The following is a 19,359-nucleotide window of genomic DNA, read 5'->3' as shown; positions in this document are numbered from 1 at the left end:
GCCCCCAGCCGGGGTCCATGCTTCTTTTCCCAACCTCCTTGAATAACTTAGTATCAGCCACAGTATTATTAGTGAATGATGTTGGTCATTGGTCTCACTGCATGTGTCATTTGCAGGATAACAGCAGGCGAATATGACGTCTTTCTGAAACTACTTGAGCTATTCAATTCTATATCTACTCAAGACACAAACGAGCTTCTTCTCTACTGTTTACGGGTATCTCCGCCTGAGCAAGGTGAAGTCCGCCTCAACTACTCTGTTCAAGTGATCACAATGATCTCTGATACAACACATCAATTACCCCACCGACCTCCGCGGATTTTCAAACTTCAATTCAGTTAATATATCGCTGTCACGTTGCAAATCTCGCAGGTCATTTTACATCACTGACAGCAAAGAAATCAGGCGGAAGAAAACATGAACTCCATCCAATGACAAGTTGTACGGAGACAGTGAAGTAGAAAACATATACTACACCTGGATTCTTCTAGTATACGGCTTATATTTTCAAAGCCGGCGGAAAATTGCGCCGAGACTGTCAAGCCCAAATGTCTTCGTGAAACCAGTTCTTGTAGTTGATCGTTTCGATCCGGAGAAGTTCTTAGGTCAAAGGTCACTGACATCATTGTGAGGCCATCTGCAACCCACGCCGACGTCAGGGAGCCAGCTTTTATGTGAAGAACAAACAAAAGCGCCGTCTTAGAAGACAGATTTCAGCATTCGGCTTTCTAGAATATTGAAAATGGGTGTGCCGTCTGAACTTGACCGGTTCGGCCAACTCTCATCGACCCTGGCAACCTGGTCTCACCCTTCAACCGCCCTGGCCAAACGGCCACACGGACAACAGTGTGTCCCTGAAGAATTGCCGAGCGGCACGCTCCTTGGCTGAGGCTTGAGCCAACAAGAATCAAGTTGGTGATCGACCTTCCCCAAAGGTTTTGAGTTTATGCAGTGTCGCAGTCAAGTCGTATGTGCGTCCGGCTGTGATTCGTTCGACACGTAGCCGTCTTCTCTCAAGGGTCTAGTCCGGCAGACGAGTCAGTCCCGGGTTTGCGATTCCCCTGGTTTCACGCCAGTCGGCTCAAATCGCAGCCCTTCTTGAACAGATTTATACTTTTCCCGTGAGGTGGTTCCCGAACCTTATTCGGCGTGGTTCTCGGACCCTTCGAGATGTTCGAGCACCAGTCGTCTTAAGTATGCGGTGCTGGAAGTATTCCTGCAGGCTGGCACATAGTCCGCGCCATCGCATCTCCATCCCGTCTTCCGCCAAACCTGTTCGTCGCGCTCTTCTACTCCATGATGCCTTCCAAGAGGTCCGAACCACCGGCGCCGGCGACCATCCGAGTTCAGTTATCGTGCTGAGAGAATGGCGGGGGAGACGGGGACCATCTCGGTCTCTCAGGCGCAGGCGATGGTGATGATCGCTTTCGCCGCGACCGCGTACTACAACACAATCGAGACGTTCTTCTCCATATTCACCACGTTCAAGAGGCGGCGGGGACGATACTTTTGGAGCATGATTGTGTCCAACACTGGAATCAACATCAACGTCATCGCGTTCTTGTTGCGATACTTCGGATACTACCACCAGGCAATCTTCGCATCGAGCATCATCATTCCGATAGCGTGGTACTCGATGGTGACGGTAGGTCAGAAAGCAACATATGAAATGAGTTCAGTGGCTTAGATAATGAACAGGGGCAGGCGATCGTTCTTTGGTCTCGACTACACCTCGTCGTCCACAGTCAACGAAAGATTCGCATGATATTGGCGATGATCATATTCAACGCAGTCACAATGCACATTCCCGAAACGGTCATCTTCTTCCTGGCGAACTCGAATCACCCCGGAGAGTGGGTTTTACCTTTCAAGATATATGAAAAGGTCGAGCTAGTTGTCTTTACCATACAAGAAACCATCATTGCCGGGCTTTTTCTATACGAGGGCTACTTCAGCCTCAAGCCGCTCAGCGCGATCAAACCAAAGGCCGTTGCGAATATGGTCCGACATCTCGGCGGTCTCTTCGCTGTAGTATTTCTTCTCGATACCGGCTTGATCATCCTCGAGTACAACGACAAGTTTGAGGTGCAGACGATGTGTAAGCCTTTCGTGTACAGCGTCAAGCTGAAGGTCGAATTCGTCGTCTTAAACAAGCTGCTCTCGTTTACTCGAATGAGTACGTGTAACTGCCGAGGACCGGAAAGCATGAAGTCGGTCACACTACCCGACAGCAACAACAGGACCAAGGTTGGACAGGGTGCTGTTCTTGTGGCGCTTCCCGATATCGAACAGACCGGCGGATCTCTTTCGCCACTACAGACGACGTTCAGAGATCGCATTTACGACGGAGAACCACCTGATGGAGTTCCTGTGCGCCGAGGGTCGAAAAAGAGTCGACTGAGTATCAGAGAAACGGAGGTCGCTCATGATGAGGAGCCATTAAAAGAGAAGGTGACGGCAACAAGTAGCAACGGATGAGACGCCTTAAGATTTACTTGGGCGCCGGAGTTATGAGAACGACAGACTGAAGCATTCCAAGGAGCTACCGTGTTCTACCTGGTATGTTGCAAGAAGGTGAATAGCAGACCGAGGCCGTGGCTATGCTTTGTTGAATGCTAATGCGATGTCTACAGTCTCAACTACTGATCGAGAGCATCGACCATTCCACTCCCACAGCCACGAAGCATCCACGACTCTTATGAAAGGGATACATGCTGCCATTTACGACAACTTAGTCTGATATCCAGGGTACGATCCCGCTTGGGAATAACGATAAGAATTCATGGTGAGCTATATATATGGCTCCACATGCAGTCACAGATGCTGGCATGACGCCGAGAGATACGGCCAGCGCAGTGGATTCACAGAGAAAACCATGCCACGATACCGTCAACGTTCAGCCAAATGATGTCTCTGCGTAGTTAGATTCTATAAATAATGTTTACTCTCACGCAAAGCTGTCACATATGACCATGTAGAAGTTCGCCACGGCAGCGGCACATGGCGAATCTCGTAGTACGATATATCGACCTGTCTTGAGTTGGGCTTGAGATATTATCGAGAGATCCAAAGTCGGACATCTCTCTCTGACTATCCCGTGAAAAGTATGAAAACTTAGTCGCATCCAGTTTTGCGAGCTTTCCTCTTTGCAGGAAAATCGGCAAGTATGCCGAACAGCTTCATGTGCATGTGCCAAACTGGTGGATCGAAGTCTGAGAGCTGGAGGGTAAAGTTTCTGTCGTATAAAGTTTGTTTGCCTGCCGCTTTTCGGCAGGCCCAGACCTCTGTTTGAGCCATTGCATGATCACAGCTCGGCATTGTTTTCGACAAGACAAAACGCGACAGCAGCGAAAGCGCGTCTTATCTCGCAGAAATTGGGCAGTAAACGTTGATTTCAGGCGTGTATGCTTCACATGTTGTACAGTATCCAACAATGGTTTTCCTCGGCGCGCGGCACGACACAGAGTTCTTGTCTCTGTTCTTCTGGAACGAAGTGATTGGGTATCATCTTCGGCCGGTTGAGCTAGCTTCTGCGTAGGTTGGCTTTGAGTATACTACAAGTGATGCAAGACATTGAAGAAGTCGTCGTCGTGCATGGGTAGGTTGGTCTCTGGTTACTGGATCTGGGCATTGGGGTCGTCGACTTTGCCAGATCGGTCTTGCGGTCGACTCGATTCAATATCAAATTGACTTCGACCTGACTCGACCCGATCATCATTGCTCTTTCGGTCTCGGGCTCTTCTACTAATCTTCAAGGTATGACATACGAAAGCCAATTGCAAAGTACTGATATTGGTACATAACATTAATCATCAAAGTAAGCAAACAAAGAACTCCTTCCAAGCATCCCGGTGTGCCCTTTCATAATGCCAATACACCCATGTGTCCAACCCAAAATTCAGGTATGGTTGAAGCGGCACTCACCACACGCACTACTCTCATTTACCTTCGTTCTCTCCACTACTGTTGAACGTCTCTCCGCCACTCTTCAAGTATTCCTTCTCCTCTGGAGTTGATTGACGATGCATCGCGTAGTTCCGGTGGGGATACCTCCCGAACTGTGCAATGATATCCCGATGCTTCATCTCAAAGTCGTAATTGGTCTCAACCAAATCTCTCGCCGTCTCCTTCTGCATGGCCAGTACACCCCAGCACTTCCTTCTATCATCGTCACCAACGGAGCCGTCTTCGGCCATGAGCTCTTCAAACTCATCCTTCATCTGCTTGTAGTGCTTGAGCGCCGCGTCATGTAGCTTGAGATCCTCCGAGTGCATGAGTGGAAGATAGAACCACATGCGATAGGCCACGCGGTACTTGGTCCTATTGTGCGTTGTCGCGCCAGCCAGAATGGCATGATTCGCGATGTCTCTGGCGAGTGGATCGAAGAACTTGAACACGGTGGAGGATTCTGTGCCGCGATAGCAGTTGCGCGGGACTTGGTCGAGCAGGATGACGAGGCTCAACCACTGGAGTGGCGTGATGGGCCTCACTATGGCGATGATGTCCTTCGTGGTGGCTCTCGAGGACTTCATGGCTTCAAGAGCCGGGCGAAATTTTCGGCTGGTGTTTGAGTCAGTATCAATAACTCGTGCAAGAGGTCGATGAGTGGATACAGACATGCATGCTGCATCGAAGTCCGCGTCCGCGAAGAACCATCGCCCTAGCTGATTCTTCTGCGGCAAGATGAATGCCTCCTCGGTATGTAAATGCTTAAACCAAAACCGACGCAGCTTCTCGAGAAGCTCGGGCGTGATGACCTCCTTCAAATGAGCCGTCGCCTGCGCCCTGCAGGCCTTGGACCGGGGAAGGCCGTTGGATAACGTCATCTCATCGGCGGGGTTGCCAGAGCGGCCGGTGCTGTGTAACCTTCGTCTCTGATGATTCAATAATAGACCCGCTGATGAATGAGAACCCTGGCATATCGTAAAAGACCGACGACAGCAACTGCGCACAGTCGGGCTTCTCTGCCATGGACTCAACCGCAGCAACGGCAGTGTGCGGTCGAAGCAGCACCCCGCATTTCGTCGAAGGGTGAGGCTGATCTGATGAGGAGGCATGACAGCAGCTCACACTACACTATGCCCCCAAAAGAGACATACAACAAAGGGGGCAGGCGACTGACGGATGGGCGAATGGTGGTGCCACCGGCTGGACTGGCGTCGTCTGGTGTCTCGTTTGGGTTTTGCCAATCCGGGGAAGGGAGCACGTTCTGGACGAGCCCAAATGCGGGGGTGGTGCATGCTGGGCACCGCTTGTGCAAGTCAGGGTCTCTCGCTTGTGAAGACTAATGCAACTTGGGACTATGATTAGGTTAGCAGCTTAGCAGAACGGCTGTTCATATCTTGGATTGGCTGAGTGTGGCTTGACGGCATCATTTGACCGTCCGAAGCGCTGGACTAATGGCGTCTGGTGGCAGAGGTCTGGATGGCCGATGGACGACCACGCACCGGGATGTGTTGCAGATCGTGGATCGTCGGAATTAGCTGAGCTAAACGGGCAGTCTCTACCGTCATCATGGCTCAGTTGCTGTTTGTTTAATATTCCGCAGGATGGCGGCATGAGAGCACACAAGTTTGGTTGGGGTCGGGGTTGAAACATGGCTCAGCGCTAATTGTGACGAATTAAACGATTGCCAAGTTCATGAGCCCATATCACCTCATTGCATCATGATCAGAAAGAATTACGAGGCTTTACGACAGATTCGCATCGTCTGCTCTTCACGGAGTTGACAACACATAGCCAAGCGGATGAAAGCTCTCCTGATGTCAGCTTCGACTGGAAATTGGAAAGGAGCTTGTCCCTGAAGAATGTCGAGCTTCTAGAAACATTCGGCGCCGGCATTTGTGGAGATTCAAGATTGCCCATGCAATGCAAAGAGCATGCAACTCATACGGGACGGCATAAGAACAGTTACCAAATATCAGTAGCCTCAATCGACACCACCGCGGCAACTTATTGGCCATCAGAATATTTCCTCATCGTGAACTCCGGCAGAAAGCAGAACTCCCGATCCCTCCAGTCCGGTTACCACCACTTCATTTCAGCCGCCGGCAAAAGTGCTCCCAGTGCAACCACTTTTGGTTGACCATCAACTTGACGTCCGTCCGATGACTCATGAGTGAGTCCTGGCGGCCAGCCCGCAGCCAGCACGAACATCCCGAGCCTTAAAAGCTTGTGCTAAACACGATGATGTGCAAGATCCCGCCGGACGGGCCATCTCCTCCGGGATCACCTCGAATGGCAATGTGCTGGATAAACACAGCCCGGCGAGCGGCATGGCCGGTTAAATAGGGGTGTCGGACATGCTTACCAGTCCAAGCTTGCAGCTCGGCCGCAGAGCCGGACTGTTCCTCTGTTTCCCCCCTGCGCAAATTGCGGAGAGGAGCGTCGACAAGGATCATGCAACATCGGCCCCGGCCTGCTTCATTTACTCCCGACGACGCGGCACTCAATCCGACTCCTGGCCTAAGCCCGACGCGTCGATTGGCGGAACCGCAAAGCTCCTCATCGGTCCATCTCGACCGTCATCCTCGAGCCCTTTGGGCAACCCGCTCACCTCTTCCCCGTCCGAAATGTTCGTAAAGATCGGACTGGGCAAGGGGACGCTGCCAGCTGCTCCCTCAGGCGAACTCCCACCGTCCCAAGAATGCTACCCACGTGGGTCGGCAGTAGTTTATTCTAGGCAAGGCGGTTCCATCACGCAAACCCCCATGTTGATATTGATGGAAATACCCATGGTAAACGGCACTTGAATCTCCGTTTCCCCCTGTCATCCCATCGCCACCCCTGGCAGAGTGCCTCGTTGACCCAGAAATCCCGATCGCAAGAATGAGATTGAAAAAGGACGGCCCCGACCACCAGCCGTCGCGATGGCCTCCTCTTGCTCTTCTCACTCCTTCACCGGACTCCATACCTACTATTCCGACCACTACATTCGTTCCTTAACACTTTTTGTACATACGTCAGCTTGTTGATCAACATGCGTTCCTTCGCTTCTCTCTTCACGGCCACCCTCGCCGCCGTCGGCGCTCTCGCCGCTCCCGCTACCGCCCCCGGCACCGATCTCATCAAGAGAGCCACCCCCAGCTCTCAGGGCACCAGCAACGGCTACTTCTACTCCTTCTGGACCGATGGTGCCTCCGACGTCACCTACACCAACGGCGCTGCCGGCGCGTACTCCGTCACCTGGAAGTCTGGCGGCAACTTGGTCGGCGGAAAGGGATGGAAGACCGGTACCGGCCGAAGCATCAAGTACTCCGGCACCTGGTCCCCCGTCAACAACGGCAACAGCTACCTGACCATCTACGGATGGACTAAGAGCCCCGTAAGTCGTCCTCATATTCAAGCACTTCGCATCAATCGCTGACATGAATCCTTCCGCAGCTCATCGAGTACTACATCGTCGAGAACTTCGGCGAGTACAACCCCGGTTCTGCTGGAACCCTCAAGGGCACCGTCACCTCCGACGGCAGCACCTACAAGCTGTACGAGAGCACCCGTACCAACGCCCCCTCCATCGAGGGCACCAAGACCTTCAAGCAGTTCTGGGCCATCCGTGACAACAAGCGCACCGGCGGTACCGTCACCGTCCAGAACTTCTTCAACGCCTGGAAGAACGCTGGCATGACCCTCGGCACCACCTTCGACTACCAGATCGTCGCCACCGAGGCTTACCAGAGCGCCGGTTCGGCCAACATCAAGGTCGAGACCGCTGCTTAAGCGCATTGTGCATGATGTCGGAGAAGGGGGTGGTGGATTGCAAAGCAGATCTCACGGGACAACTGAGAACATTGACTTTGAGACGGAAGGCGGGCCTTGCGGCCATTTGAAATGTAAATATTCAACTCGGCTCCTTTGAGACCAGTGCTGCAAATAAGACTTTTACCGTGCCTTGTGTGTCCTTTCCAAAGTGCTCCAGACCCCAGTCTTTCGAGTACTTCTGACATGTTACGTCGCATGACTTCGTGACAGTACTATCGAACTCATCTTGACATGCCGCATACATCCAGTGAGTGAGTTCTTCGATACATTCATCCACAGGCCAGCTTTTGCACGATGCTAAGGCCTGATGAGCACTGTCAGCGGCGACCGAGTGCTGACCAGGGGTCTTGAGTCCTTGGTGAAGGCAAGTAAGGCAATGAGATCTGACTGACCATTTAAGTACTTGGTAGTGACGCAGGTTGAAGGAGATGCAAGCGACTTTTATCTTATTTTCGTGTTCAGACCCAACTGTCCATCCTTGCCATCCGCGAAGCGGCCCGGTTCCGTCCCAAGATTGATCGCCGCGCCGGTGCTGGCCCGGGTTTATCATGGGTGACTAGGCAATCTGAATGACACACAAAAATGCCCCGAACTCATGACACAAGCTTCAGTTCTTACCTTTATCAAGAATCTCAGACAATTCTATGACTTGTGCAACTCACAAGCTTATCTGTCAAAACCATGATTTATAATCCGGATGTGATCGGGTTCGGGCCTTTAGGCCACCGGTTCTCCATCTATGATGTGTCTCAATCCCACATCAATGAGGTCTATCAATAACTTCATCGTAAGTCATGGTTTCCGATCTCATTCCGAGCGTCTACTCTTATCTGTGTGGGGGTTCGTTGACGTGTTTCCCATTCCGATGCAGTTCCGGCTACCACATCAGGGCCACTATCTCTTCTTATCGGTATCAAGATGAAGGCTGACTGGGTTTTGAAGCTAGTTACATGTACTATTGAGTGTTCAAACTATTCATTTATGCTCAGAGATATTGATCACGGTATCATCAAAGATTAGCGACGAGTCATGGACATACGTCTATGAATGCATTCATGATGATGAAGATGGGCCATGACGCGCCGGAGTCGTTCTATGTGGTTGGACGCTGCAAGTACTGAGAGTTCCAGCGCTTCTTTTGGCTCTCTCTACAGCTCGTTAAAATATTCTCATCTGATACTGACAGCGGAGATTGAAATTCATGAAGATCTTCATATTACGACAGATTCAACAACTTGTCAAGATATGAAGTTCCGATGAACACAATATAGCGGTGTATGATCAAAGTTTGACTTTTTAGGAGGTTTGCTTGCGTAGTTGTGTGATGTTTTTGCAACGTCATGAAATGCCAAGAAATATTGTCACGCGCCATGCTTCATTAACTGCTCATTGAGGTCGTACCGAAACATTTCACATGTTGTAGTTATTCCAACTGATTTAATGATCAAGATTTTCATTTAAATAAAGTCTGATGCATAGACTGAAATCTATAATTGCTTCAAGATGGCCGCCAGACAGTCTTTGCTGTCTTCCTTAAGCCCATGCCCGCCATTCTACATAACACATCGCTGTTCATACAAATGCAAGAATTCCAAAACGCCAAGTCCCAATGTTTCTACAAGTTGCTTCGGATGGGCAGCTCCTCCTTAGCACAGCACCCAGACGTCAGCTTGGATCCAATGTCCTTATCTGAGGGCACATCCAGCGCCGGGTTGCCGGTGAAGAAGTCGGACGGCGTGATGTGCAGCTGCAGCATCTCGACAGGCCTAGTCACAATTAGCATCACAGTTCGGTTTCATCGGCAGATCTCATCACTCACATGACGGGCCAGTCCTCGATACGAGGGTTGTGCGTCAGGCCAAATACACTCCAGAGGACGACATCCTGGTTAAGCACGTCGTCGTTCCTGTCCGCGGCATCCTTGACACCACCAACTTCGAGCTTGCTCTGAAGGGTGTAGCGCCCACCGGCGAAGAGCTCGTGGTCCTTGTACTTGGTGACCCAGAGGTGGTGACGAGCAAACAGCGCGCGCTTGGACTGCACGCTGTTGGGGTCCGCAAGCAGCAGTTGCGTCGCAGGCGGCGTGATCTTGTAACCGACGGGCTTGCCGGTAATCGGGTTGGGCTTCGCGAGGTTCTGGATCTTGAACACGCGGTTGTTCATCGGCGCCGCGTCGAAGCCCGCCGAGGTCGTGACCTGCGTCTGCCTGACCTCGTAGAGGTTGCCGTTGGGGTTCGTGCGCTGGTCCATCCGCAGCGGCAGGCTCTCCTCCTGCACGACGGTGTTCTCGTTTCCGTCGATGGAGGGGTCGATGCGGACGCAGAAGACGTGCTGGTGGTTCTGCGCCAGGGCGCCGGGGCTGACGACGTTGCCCCACGGGCTGGTCTTGCCGGGGTCGATGTTGACGACGGAGACGATGCCGGTGGCGCGGGCCTCGACGACGATGCCGGCGGCCTGGTCGAACTTGTAGTTGAAGATGTACTCGTAGTTGGCGAGGGTGATGATGAACTGGATGACGAGCTCGCGGCGGCGCGTGACGACGGCGCGGCCGGTGCGCCAGTTGGTGTGCTTCCAGTTGATGCCGTTGTCTTGTTCGTGGAGGCAGATGACGTTTTTGGAGTCGACGGCCGCACCCTTGCCGTCGATGAGGACACCATCGAAGTACTGTTGATCGATGTTGGTCAGTATAGAACTGGCAGTCATGTTTGATCTGAGACTAACCTTGATGACACCCAAGCAGTCACAGCCGAGAGTCAGGTTGTTGACAGCGTTGCCCAAGCCACCGTCACCGAAGTCGAAGGCTTGCTTGCGGTGGAAAGGCGGGCGAGGGTCAGCATAAGGTACGGTCTAACAACCAACATGTTAGCGGAATGCACCTCAAGTCAGAGTCAAGAAGGCTTACCATATCACTCATGCTAAGACGGTACATGACTGGACGTCCATCGTACCGGATATCGTGAACAACAGCACCCTCACGGGGGTTGAAGGTAACACGCATACGCCACTTCTGCCACTCAATCAAGTTGCCATCCGTGATGGAGAAACTGGGTCCCTCGGGCTGCTGTACAGTCAAGGGCTTCAGGTCCTTACGAGTACCGTTCGGCAACAGCTCAGGGACGTACTCGCTCTCCTTGCAGTGGTCAATGATGGTGGGAGCATGCGTCTTGCCCGTCAGAGGATCTTTTCCTCCGCCCGTAGCAAGCTCATCAATACGCACAATCTCCTTCTTGTGCGCATCCATAACGGGAATTAGAGGCAGGGGGTAGGCATAGAAGTTAGAGTCAGGGTTCCCGCTCCGCGTATCGCGAGCGAAGATCAGGGCCTGGAAATAACGGTTGTTGCCATCCGCGGCATCAGGAGCGCCGTACGGCCACGGCTCGACGACGACCTCGAAGCCCTCTGGCAGCTTCAGCTCCGCAATCTTCTCCTTGAACAACGGAGAACGGTTGACGGCCTCGGCCAGAACCTCGAAATCGTAACTTGACAGACAGCGTGTCAGCGTCGCGCTCGCCACGTGGCGGGGGAGGGAAAGCAACATCAGACGTACATGGTCAAGCTCGCCTGGTGCTCGGAGCCGATAAGCTTCTGGTCCACGATCTTACCGAGACCCAGGTCCACGATGGACTCGTAGTACTGCGCCTTCGCGGCGCCGCCAATAACATCGTAGAAGACCTGCGCGCATCTCGCCGGCCTCGGCGACGACGCTGTGAGCGCACCGGAGTGCTCGAGATCGAGAAACTTCAGCACCTCAGCCTTTGGCGGCTCCCAGAGGTAGTTTTGCCTGAAGTCCAGCACCGTGCCAGGGTGAGCGGCGAGCACGATGTCTCGGGCCCTGTTCGTCTCTTCCAGAGACAGGGCCGACAGGGGGTGCGGAATCGATGCCATTGTGGGAGGGGAGGGTGTAGTCGGAACAAGGGGGGGTTGGGAGGATGTGGGCGTCCGAGGTGGTTGCTTCAGGGTAAGTTCTCGAGACTTGAGCAAAGATTGTGTCTTTATGAAGTATGCGGTCTGCCGTCGGAACGAATCTGGCCAACTTGCGCTCTGATGTCTGAGACGCTCAACTGATGTTCCGCAAGTTTGGGCCATTAAATGGTCAGAGAGTTATGGTTGGCTGGTGGTCGGAAGTGGTTCCGAGGGCGTCACGCGGAATCGCTCGGAAGAGGCGGAACGCCTCCGAGTCAAGCACCAGCGCCCCCCGTACTCTTCTTATCTTCAACCCCGGCCAAGATAAGACAATTATAAAAGTTGGTTGATCAAAGCTTGAGTGACTTGGACATCCCAGGAAGCTCTTGTGATTGGCCATTGATTATCACGACGCAGTTGATTGGGTCTTCCGCTGAAGATAAGATGCCGTACGTACACCATGCAGCGGTGCCGCCGCGAGGCACATCGTCTCCATTTTGGAAGAAGGCCTGCTAGTTTTGCAGTTTCGATGTTGCGTTGCGGTGATAAGATCGAGAGAAAGTTGAGTAGTCGTGGAACGTACATAACGAAAGATGGCGCCTGACAACCCCCGGGATCAAGTTGCTAAATCGTACGACGGTAAGACGACATTCGGTGCGCAGGTCAACAATTATTCCATCATCATTTTGAGTTGAATAATGGAAACCGACATGAAGAAAGATACGGTGACCCTGGGGAGAGTTGACTCTCAATCTGGGGCGGAGCCAGTTACCGGCGACGATTTACGACTTGCTCAACTCGGTCACGCGCAGGAGTTGAAGAGACAGTTCTCGCTTCCTGCCCTGGGCGCATTATGTGTGTGTCTGATGGCAACATGGGAGGCGCTGTCAACTGTTGTTGCGCCGGCTCTTGTGAGCGGCGGAGCACCTTGCCTGTTCTATAACCTGTGAGTTGAGGATGGCTCTTGAGTTGAGGTTTCAGAGATGGCTAACCCCTGGATAAGTGTGCTCTCAACTGTCTGCACAGTCTGTATCGCCTCTTCTCTGGGGGAAATTGCGTCAATCTACCCTACAGCAGGAGGTGAGGGATTCTTCTACTACACCTCTAAGTCCAGTTGAAACTGACGAATTTGTCATAGGCCAGTACCACTGGGTTGCAGCTTTGTGCCCGCCCTCGACTCGATCCGCGGCAGCATTCACAACTGGCTGGATTTCAGTGGGAGGACAAGTTGTGTTAACTTCATCCGCTGCTTTCGCGGCTGGTCTCCAAGTCCAGTCTCTGATCATCCTCAACGATGACTCTTACATCCCGGCAAGGTGGCAGGGCATGTTGTTCTACTGGGCTATACTAGTATACGGAATGACTATGAATATCTGGGGACACAGGCTTCTGCCCACAGCCAACATCGTGTCTGGTAAGCATGAACAGCCTGATTAAAAAACTTCGTCAAACTTCGGCTAACAATACGTCCCCAGGCGTTCTTCACGCAACTGGTTTCATCGCCATATTGATTGTCCTCGGGGTCATGGCTCCGAAGAACACGGCATCTTTCGTCTTCAAGGAATTCACCAACTCCAGCGGCTGGGAAAGCGACGGGGTGTCTTGGCTCGTCGGCCTCATCAGCGCCGTATACCCCTATCTCGGGTAAGAACCCCCATCCAACCCCAACTTCAGAACGCAAATACTAACCTCCCCAAGCTACGACGCAGCCTGCCACTTAGCCGAAGAACTCCCCAACGCGAGCCGCGACGTGCCCATCGCGATGGTAGGCAGCGTGGTCGTCAACGGCATCATGGGCCTCATCTACGGCACCGTCCTCCTCTTCTCCACCGGCCCCCTCGACGCCCTCCTCTCCACGCCGACCGGGTACCCCTTCATGCAGATCTTCCTCGACGTCACAAAGTCCCACGGCGGCGCCACCTTCATGTCCCTCGTCATCATCCTCACCGCCATCGCCGCCACCGTCGCCGGCATCACCTCGACGTCCAGGACGCTGTGGGCCTTCGCCCGCGACAGGGCCACGCCGTACGACCGGTACCTGAGCAGGGTCGACAGGCGCCACCAGATCCCCGTCTTCTCCGTCGTCCTCGTCACCGTGCTGCAGATGCTGCTCGGGTTCATCTACCTCGGCAACACGACGGCGTTCAACGCCATCCTGTCCATGGCCATCATCGGCATGTACTCGAGTTACATCATCCCCATCTGCTACATGATGGCGTACGGTCGGAGGACCCTTAAGCGGTCTGACTACGGTCCGTTCAAGCTCGGCCCTGTTCTCGGTCCTGTCTTGAACGTCATCAGTCTGGTCTGGATGGTTGTGGTGATCATCTTCAGTACTTTCCCCTCGGCGATGCCCGTCACGCCGCAGAACATGAACTATTCCATCGTCGTGATGAGCGGGTGGCTTTGCTTTGGAATCGTCTACTACGTTTCATTCGGGCGGAAGAAGTTTGAGGTGCCGGTAGTAGATAGCAACATCGTCACTGGGATCTCCGTGCCCGCGGACATTGATGTTTGAGATAGAAGACTGAAATATGGAGGATGAAACTGATAGAACTGGATAAATTGAAATCGCGACTTTTGGACGATACCTTATTTTCTTACTCCTGTGCGACGCCTACCTTTGACTCCCGTGACTCAGCACCATTTAGTCGAGACGATTGACAGAACGCTTTCCTCTAAATCAATCCCTGAAAGCGCCGTGATATCTCTTCCGGATCCCCCAACGACATGCCCTGCTCATTCACCCCAAAGAACCCAACCGGAAAGTCCGGAGGCGCAGGCTGCCCAGCATTCGCATGCCCGAACGCGTCAAACAGATTCATCAGATCGTTCCCCATGTTAAACATATCCGGTATCGAGCTGTTCGTCTGCGGAGTGGTCTCATACGCCTCCCACGCCGCGTCCACCCTCCTCTCATCCCTCTCGCCGACGCCCGCATTCTGATGCGCGCCGCCGCCGCCGTCCGACCGCGCCTCGGCCGCGCTCTGCTCCGCACCGTCGGCCCCCGCGTGCGGCGCGTCCGTCTTCTCCGGGTCGCTGCGCAGGCCGAGCGACTTGATGCCCGGGAGCAGGCCGCGGATGGTCTTCCAGAGCCTGCGGCTGGCGTGCCCGTGCCGCGAGAAGCTCTTGATCAGCTGCACGGCCTTGAGGAAGTTCTCCTTGCACGGCTCGGTGAAGACGCCCGGCGCGTGGCACACCGCGAGGAGGATCACCGCCAGGGCGCTCATGAGGAAGTAGTTGAAGGCGTGCTGCTGCCGCGCGTAGATGTCGCTCGTGTCGTTGAGGTGGACCAGGACCTGGATCGTGTCGAGGGCGATCTCGGTTACGAGGCGAGCGCTCTGCATGTCTTCGCGAATGCTCGCGGTGCTCAGGACGTGGTGTCGGTGGATGAGCGTGCGCATGTGGTTGCCGCGCAGGTAGAGGAGCGACCGGAGGCGGTGCATGCTCCTCGGTTGTGTCCTTGGCGCCAGGCCGAGCCGCGGGTGGCGTATTTGGAGGTCTTCGGGGATGGAGTTCAACCAGTTCTGTGTCATGAAGTCCAGAAAAGCGACGGTGTCTTTGGGGATGAATTGGGATGGTGATTCAAACGGCGGTAGTGCCTCCCAGACCTTGGAACAGAGCCTTCCGTACGATACCATACATCTCAGGTACGGGTAGTTCTCTCCCTAGAGCACGCGAGAGGTCAGAAGAAGGCTTCGTGGGGTAATAATACGGAAGAGTAGACGGGATACTCACGGGTTCAGGCAACTCGGGATCGATGTCCCTGTCAATGAGACCAAACGACAGGCTGGTCCCGAAACTCCACCGTCGGTCCAAGACGTAGACGCACCAGAAGCAACGGACCGCCAAGTCCCGGCTTTTGGGATCCTTGAAGTTATCAAGAAGTATGGCGCGGCGATGCAGCCCGATCTCGAGGCACTCCCGGCCGGAGATACCAATGGCTCTCCAAGCCAGCAACTCCTCGCCGCAGTGAAACCAATAGAGACTCTGTCGCAAGTATCAGTAAAACACATCACAGATCCAACAACCCAACGCCAACAGTAACAACACAACTCACCAGCATCGTCATGATTTGCAGCTCTTTCAAATCAATAAACGCCTCCCCCGAGACCCGACACACGACCGGCTCCACGGCGTCGATGAGCTTCGTACTGATCGCGTTCTGCCCCTGCGCCTCCATGACGATCGATATCGCGACCGCCACCTTCGCAATCTGCACGTCCTTCTCCTCGATCTTCGTCCGCTCCTCCGGCGGCACCCCCGGACCGTCCGCGGGCGGCGGATTCTGCCCGTGCCGGGCAAAGTACAGGATCCGCGGCAGACTCGCCGACACGTCCTTGATGTTCGTGAAGGGGTACACGGACTCGACCTCCTCCGCGTACACATCCAACAACCGCACGACCTCGTCAAAGTCCAGCGTCAGCAGACAATCCAAGTTCTTCCTCCGCCCCGACGAGGACGAGCCGTGATCGTCCGAGGAGGATGCCACGGACGACGCCCTCTGCGGCGACGCGGCCGGCGACGCGGACCTGCTCGCGGGCTCCTCGTCGCCCGTCTGGATGCGCATGCGGGTGAGCGAGGTCTCGGCGATGCGCAGGCTGAAGGCCGACCGCGTCGGGCCGACGAACTGCGGCTCCCGCGGCTCGCTGGGCCGTCGGTTGGACTCGCTGGTGTAGAGCGGGCTCGGGTGCTGCGGGCCGCCGAGGGCGGCGGGGGAGCGCGTGTTGATGTGCGCGACCTTGCCGGTGAGTTCGCGGAGGGAGGATGTGAGGGTGGCGACCTGTTCACGGAGGGCGGCTACCTCGTCGCTGAGGTTCTTGTGCTGAGATCTGTGACGATTGTCAGTTGTTGTGAAGTCAGTGTTGAGCGTGGGGGAAGACTACGGAATGAGATCGTCTCTCTCATGCGTGCCGTCTCTGTCCTTGTCTTTCAACGGCGTCTGCTGCGGTCCGGGCACGAAGACGCACTCGGCGCCGTTGGAGAGACATCGCCGGCAGATGGTCTGGTGATCTTCCTTGATGCACTTGAGTTTCCGCTTCTTACACTCGTTGCTTGCGAGACACTGAGATTAGTCACTACATCAAGGAGCACCGATGAGATCTCGGGTCCGTACCATGCGACGGGCGTGTACTTGGCTCTCTTCGAGCGCTGTCCGTCGCCGGTCGCGGGCGCGGCGCGCTTCTGCGCCGAAGCGGACCCGGCGCGGGTCGACTGCGGCGTCGCGGCCTCCGCCGTCGCGTCAGGGTCCGGGCCCATGGTGTGTGTCGGCCGGACGGTCACTAAACGGGGTCCCCGGACGAAGCAATCGGGACACCGCGGAACTGTTGGTGAGCGGGTTCGGAATTCGACGGTTGTGGACGTGGCTGGGGGCGAGGAGAGAGGTGTTCCGAGGTGCGGTGCGGGCGTTCCGGCAGATGGAATTGACAAAAACACATGACCCCCCCTTATCTCATGAAACGCTAATCTTCTTCCCCGGAAAGCCGATTCAGGCCGCCTGAGAACACGGACATGGAGGTCTGTGGGTCTTTTTCTGTGCCGATTTCCCCGGTCAATCAGCGATGCCTTATCTGAATCCGAATGGTATTCCTTTGGATGACGTCAAACAGGTGTTGCGAGTCATGTCAGATTTGCCTCCTAGGAAAGCAATTGAGGTTGGTGATATAGTTATAAGAATTGATTGCAACTTGTTCAATCTCTTCGTTATAAGGCACAACTTCAAAGACTAGAGTTCTTATCAATCTTGATTGAGATATTGAATGTTTACTCTATGCCATCCTTGTCTATGTCTTTAAATCACACGCAGGTGTTGTCGGTGTTGCCCTAATCAACTCATCTTCGCTCGGCGGAGGTCTCAACTGCTCAACCTTCCTCCTCGAACGCCAATGCACCGTCCCATACCTATACAACTCCCCAAACGTCCCCGGCCTGTGATCCGCATCCCGAAAGCCCTCCTTCTTGACCAAGTCTCCAAGCGCCGACAATCCTCCAGCCGAATTGTGGTAAACCTTGTACATGTGGCTATTCTCCAGCATGTCGACCACAAAGTCCTCGGCCGCCTTCCGCCTCTCCTCGTCCGCCTCGTCCAGCCTCGTCGTGAAGAGCTCAGCCTGTCGCGCCCCGTCATAGCCCGTCTTGATCGCACCGAGCACGCCGTTGTAGATGCCCTCCACCATGAACGCCCTCCGCTCGTAGACCTCCCGCCCGTTCCAACCGGTCTCCACGTCCAGGAGGTTCCGCGTGCGGTCGCCGATGAGCATCTGGGCGACGTAGTCGCTCATGTCGAGAACCTTGTCCTCGAAATTCCAATCCGCCATGCCGTCGGCGATACCGATCTCCCGTATCAGCGGGTGCTCGTGAATCCCGTGCTCATTCGTGCGGCCCTCCCACAGCGCCTTGAAACCCTCGTGCCAGTTCTTGATAAACACGGAGCCCTTTCTCGCGGCGAGCATGAAATTCCCGAAACTCCCCCACGTCTTCCTGATCTGGCCGGTGATGATCCACAACCCAACCTCATACGGCGACCCCGGGTCTTCCAGCGCGTCCCAGAAGAGCTCGTCGAGGTGGGTGTGCAGCATATTCCCAACGTCCATCCAGACGCCGCCGTGCTCGAAGAGCAGCGGGAGGCGGACCATGTCCGACGCGTGCTGCGCCTTGTGCGCCCCGTCCATGGTCGCGTCGACGAGACAGTCGGGCAGCCAGTGCTTGCCGATGAAGTTGTAGATGTGGCTGGGAGACCCGTCGACGAGGTCGACGAGACGGACCGTCCACGCGGGGCCGAGTTTTCGGACCCAGTTCAGGACGGTGCATCTGTAGCTCGGGTACATGGACTCGAGGCCTTTGTCCCAGAATGCCCAGACGTTCTTCTCCGAGGTGACGGGGCGGAAGGTGCTGAGCTCGGCGACGATTTCTGGGTCGGTTCTGAGGTCGAGTTGGGATCGTGGAACTTCATAGAGGCGGCTGGCGCCTTTTGGGATTTCCAAATATCGCATCGTGGCTGTTGATATGTGAGTTGTTGTGATATGGTTCAATGGAAGTCTGAAGTAGGTAGGTGTTGATGTCCTCTTAAGTATCCATATCCCAGACCGTAGGTGTGTGTTGTAGATGATTCAATTTGGGAAAGTAGACCTCACTTTCAGCTTAATACTTAAAGGCCGACGCCGATGAGGCTTGGCTCCACCCGCTCCTTCCTTCCTTACGATGGATGATGCGGCATGACCCATAACGCCACCGCTACCTCCGCGACTCCCAAACACTCATTCTAAGCATCTCAAAAAAGACTTCAGTGGCCATCTCAAGACGTACTCAAAGCAAAAAGCCATGAAATCTCAGCCCATAGCTGACCTAACTCAGCCTAGCGGCGATGAATCATCTCGACTCATCGCGCCAAAGCCGTGATTCGCCTAGGTTTAATGTTTGTGTAACAATCATCTTCACTCAGACAAGTAAAAGTCCCCTATCACTCATCTGATATACAGCATACTACATGCCAGACCGAAGACCTTGTTCTAGCTCGATGGAAGCCGGGATAAGTGCCCATTCCCCGGCGTTCCGAAGTCCGGTCCGGACCCATCAGAGCCGTGGATGCGGCGGCAGCCGGCCCCGCTATGGCCCGCCGTAGTCCCCCGCCGCTGTAGTCCGGGATCGCACGGTGGGACGCTACCGCGGCTGCGAGCGCTCTCCGGAGAGATGCGG

The 19,359-nt window shown here is 54.6% G+C and overlaps 7 protein-coding genes across 7 annotated transcripts; 3 read left to right on the top strand and 4 right to left on the bottom strand.

Moving 5' to 3' along the window:
• Positions 1–1,417: 1,417 nt before the first annotated feature.
• CkaCkLH20_06340 (uncharacterized protein) lies at positions 1,418–2,478 on the top strand (the record flags this gene model as incomplete). The annotated part of the gene is made up of 2 exons (XM_038889057.1): positions 1,418–1,645; positions 1,699–2,478. 2 exons carry the CDS (start codon positions 1,418–1,420, stop codon positions 2,476–2,478), a joined length of 1,008 nt encoding a protein of 335 aa, XP_038745858.1.
• A 1,460-nt stretch (positions 2,479–3,938) lies between these two features.
• Positions 3,939–4,826, bottom strand: CkaCkLH20_06339 (uncharacterized protein; the record flags this gene model as incomplete). The annotated part of the gene is made up of 2 exons (XM_038889056.1): positions 3,939–4,560; positions 4,618–4,826. The coding sequence occupies 2 exons, from the start codon at positions 4,824–4,826 to the stop codon at positions 3,939–3,941; spliced, it is 831 nt and encodes a 276-aa protein (XP_038745857.1).
• A 2,153-nt stretch (positions 4,827–6,979) lies between these two features.
• CkaCkLH20_06338 (glycosyl hydrolase family 11) lies at positions 6,980–7,719 on the top strand (the record flags this gene model as incomplete). The annotated part of the gene is made up of 2 exons (XM_038889055.1): positions 6,980–7,324; positions 7,384–7,719. The coding sequence occupies 2 exons, from the start codon at positions 6,980–6,982 to the stop codon at positions 7,717–7,719; spliced, it is 681 nt and encodes a 226-aa protein (XP_038745856.1).
• Positions 7,720–9,376: 1,657 nt separating this feature from the next.
• CkaCkLH20_06337 (copper amine oxidase) lies at positions 9,377–11,646 on the bottom strand (the record flags this gene model as incomplete). Its single annotated transcript, XM_038889054.1, has 5 exons — positions 9,377–9,527; positions 9,581–10,425; positions 10,483–10,608; positions 10,664–11,240; positions 11,309–11,646. 5 exons carry the CDS (start codon positions 11,644–11,646, stop codon positions 9,377–9,379), a joined length of 2,037 nt encoding a protein of 678 aa, XP_038745855.1.
• A 728-nt stretch (positions 11,647–12,374) lies between these two features.
• CkaCkLH20_06336 (uncharacterized protein) lies at positions 12,375–14,182 on the top strand (the record flags this gene model as incomplete). Its single annotated transcript, XM_038889053.1, has 5 exons — positions 12,375–12,610; positions 12,668–12,744; positions 12,803–13,078; positions 13,140–13,308; positions 13,363–14,182. The coding sequence occupies 5 exons, from the start codon at positions 12,375–12,377 to the stop codon at positions 14,180–14,182; spliced, it is 1,578 nt and encodes a 525-aa protein (XP_038745854.1).
• Positions 14,183–14,342: 160 nt separating this feature from the next.
• Positions 14,343–16,923, bottom strand: CkaCkLH20_06335 (fungal specific transcription factor; the record flags this gene model as incomplete). Its single annotated transcript, XM_038889052.1, has 5 exons — positions 14,343–15,332; positions 15,403–15,654; positions 15,725–16,496; positions 16,551–16,718; positions 16,781–16,923. The coding sequence occupies 5 exons, from the start codon at positions 16,921–16,923 to the stop codon at positions 14,343–14,345; spliced, it is 2,325 nt and encodes a 774-aa protein (XP_038745853.1).
• Positions 16,924–17,447: 524 nt separating this feature from the next.
• Positions 17,448–18,656, bottom strand: CkaCkLH20_06334 (capsule polysaccharide biosynthesis protein; the record flags this gene model as incomplete). Its single annotated transcript, XM_038889051.1, has 1 exon — positions 17,448–18,656. The coding sequence occupies one exon, from the start codon at positions 18,654–18,656 to the stop codon at positions 17,448–17,450; it is 1,209 nt and encodes a 402-aa protein (XP_038745852.1).
• Between the last annotated feature and the right edge of the window lie 703 nt (positions 18,657–19,359).

The sequence above is a fragment of the Colletotrichum karsti genome (assembly GCF_011947395.1).
Source record: "Colletotrichum karsti strain CkLH20 chromosome Unknown Scaffold18, whole genome shotgun sequence".
NCBI lineage: Eukaryota > Fungi > Ascomycota > Sordariomycetes > Glomerellales > Glomerellaceae > Colletotrichum > Colletotrichum karsti.
The sequence above is the reverse complement of the archived record's forward strand: the minus strand, read 5'-3'. Positions and strand labels throughout refer to the sequence as shown.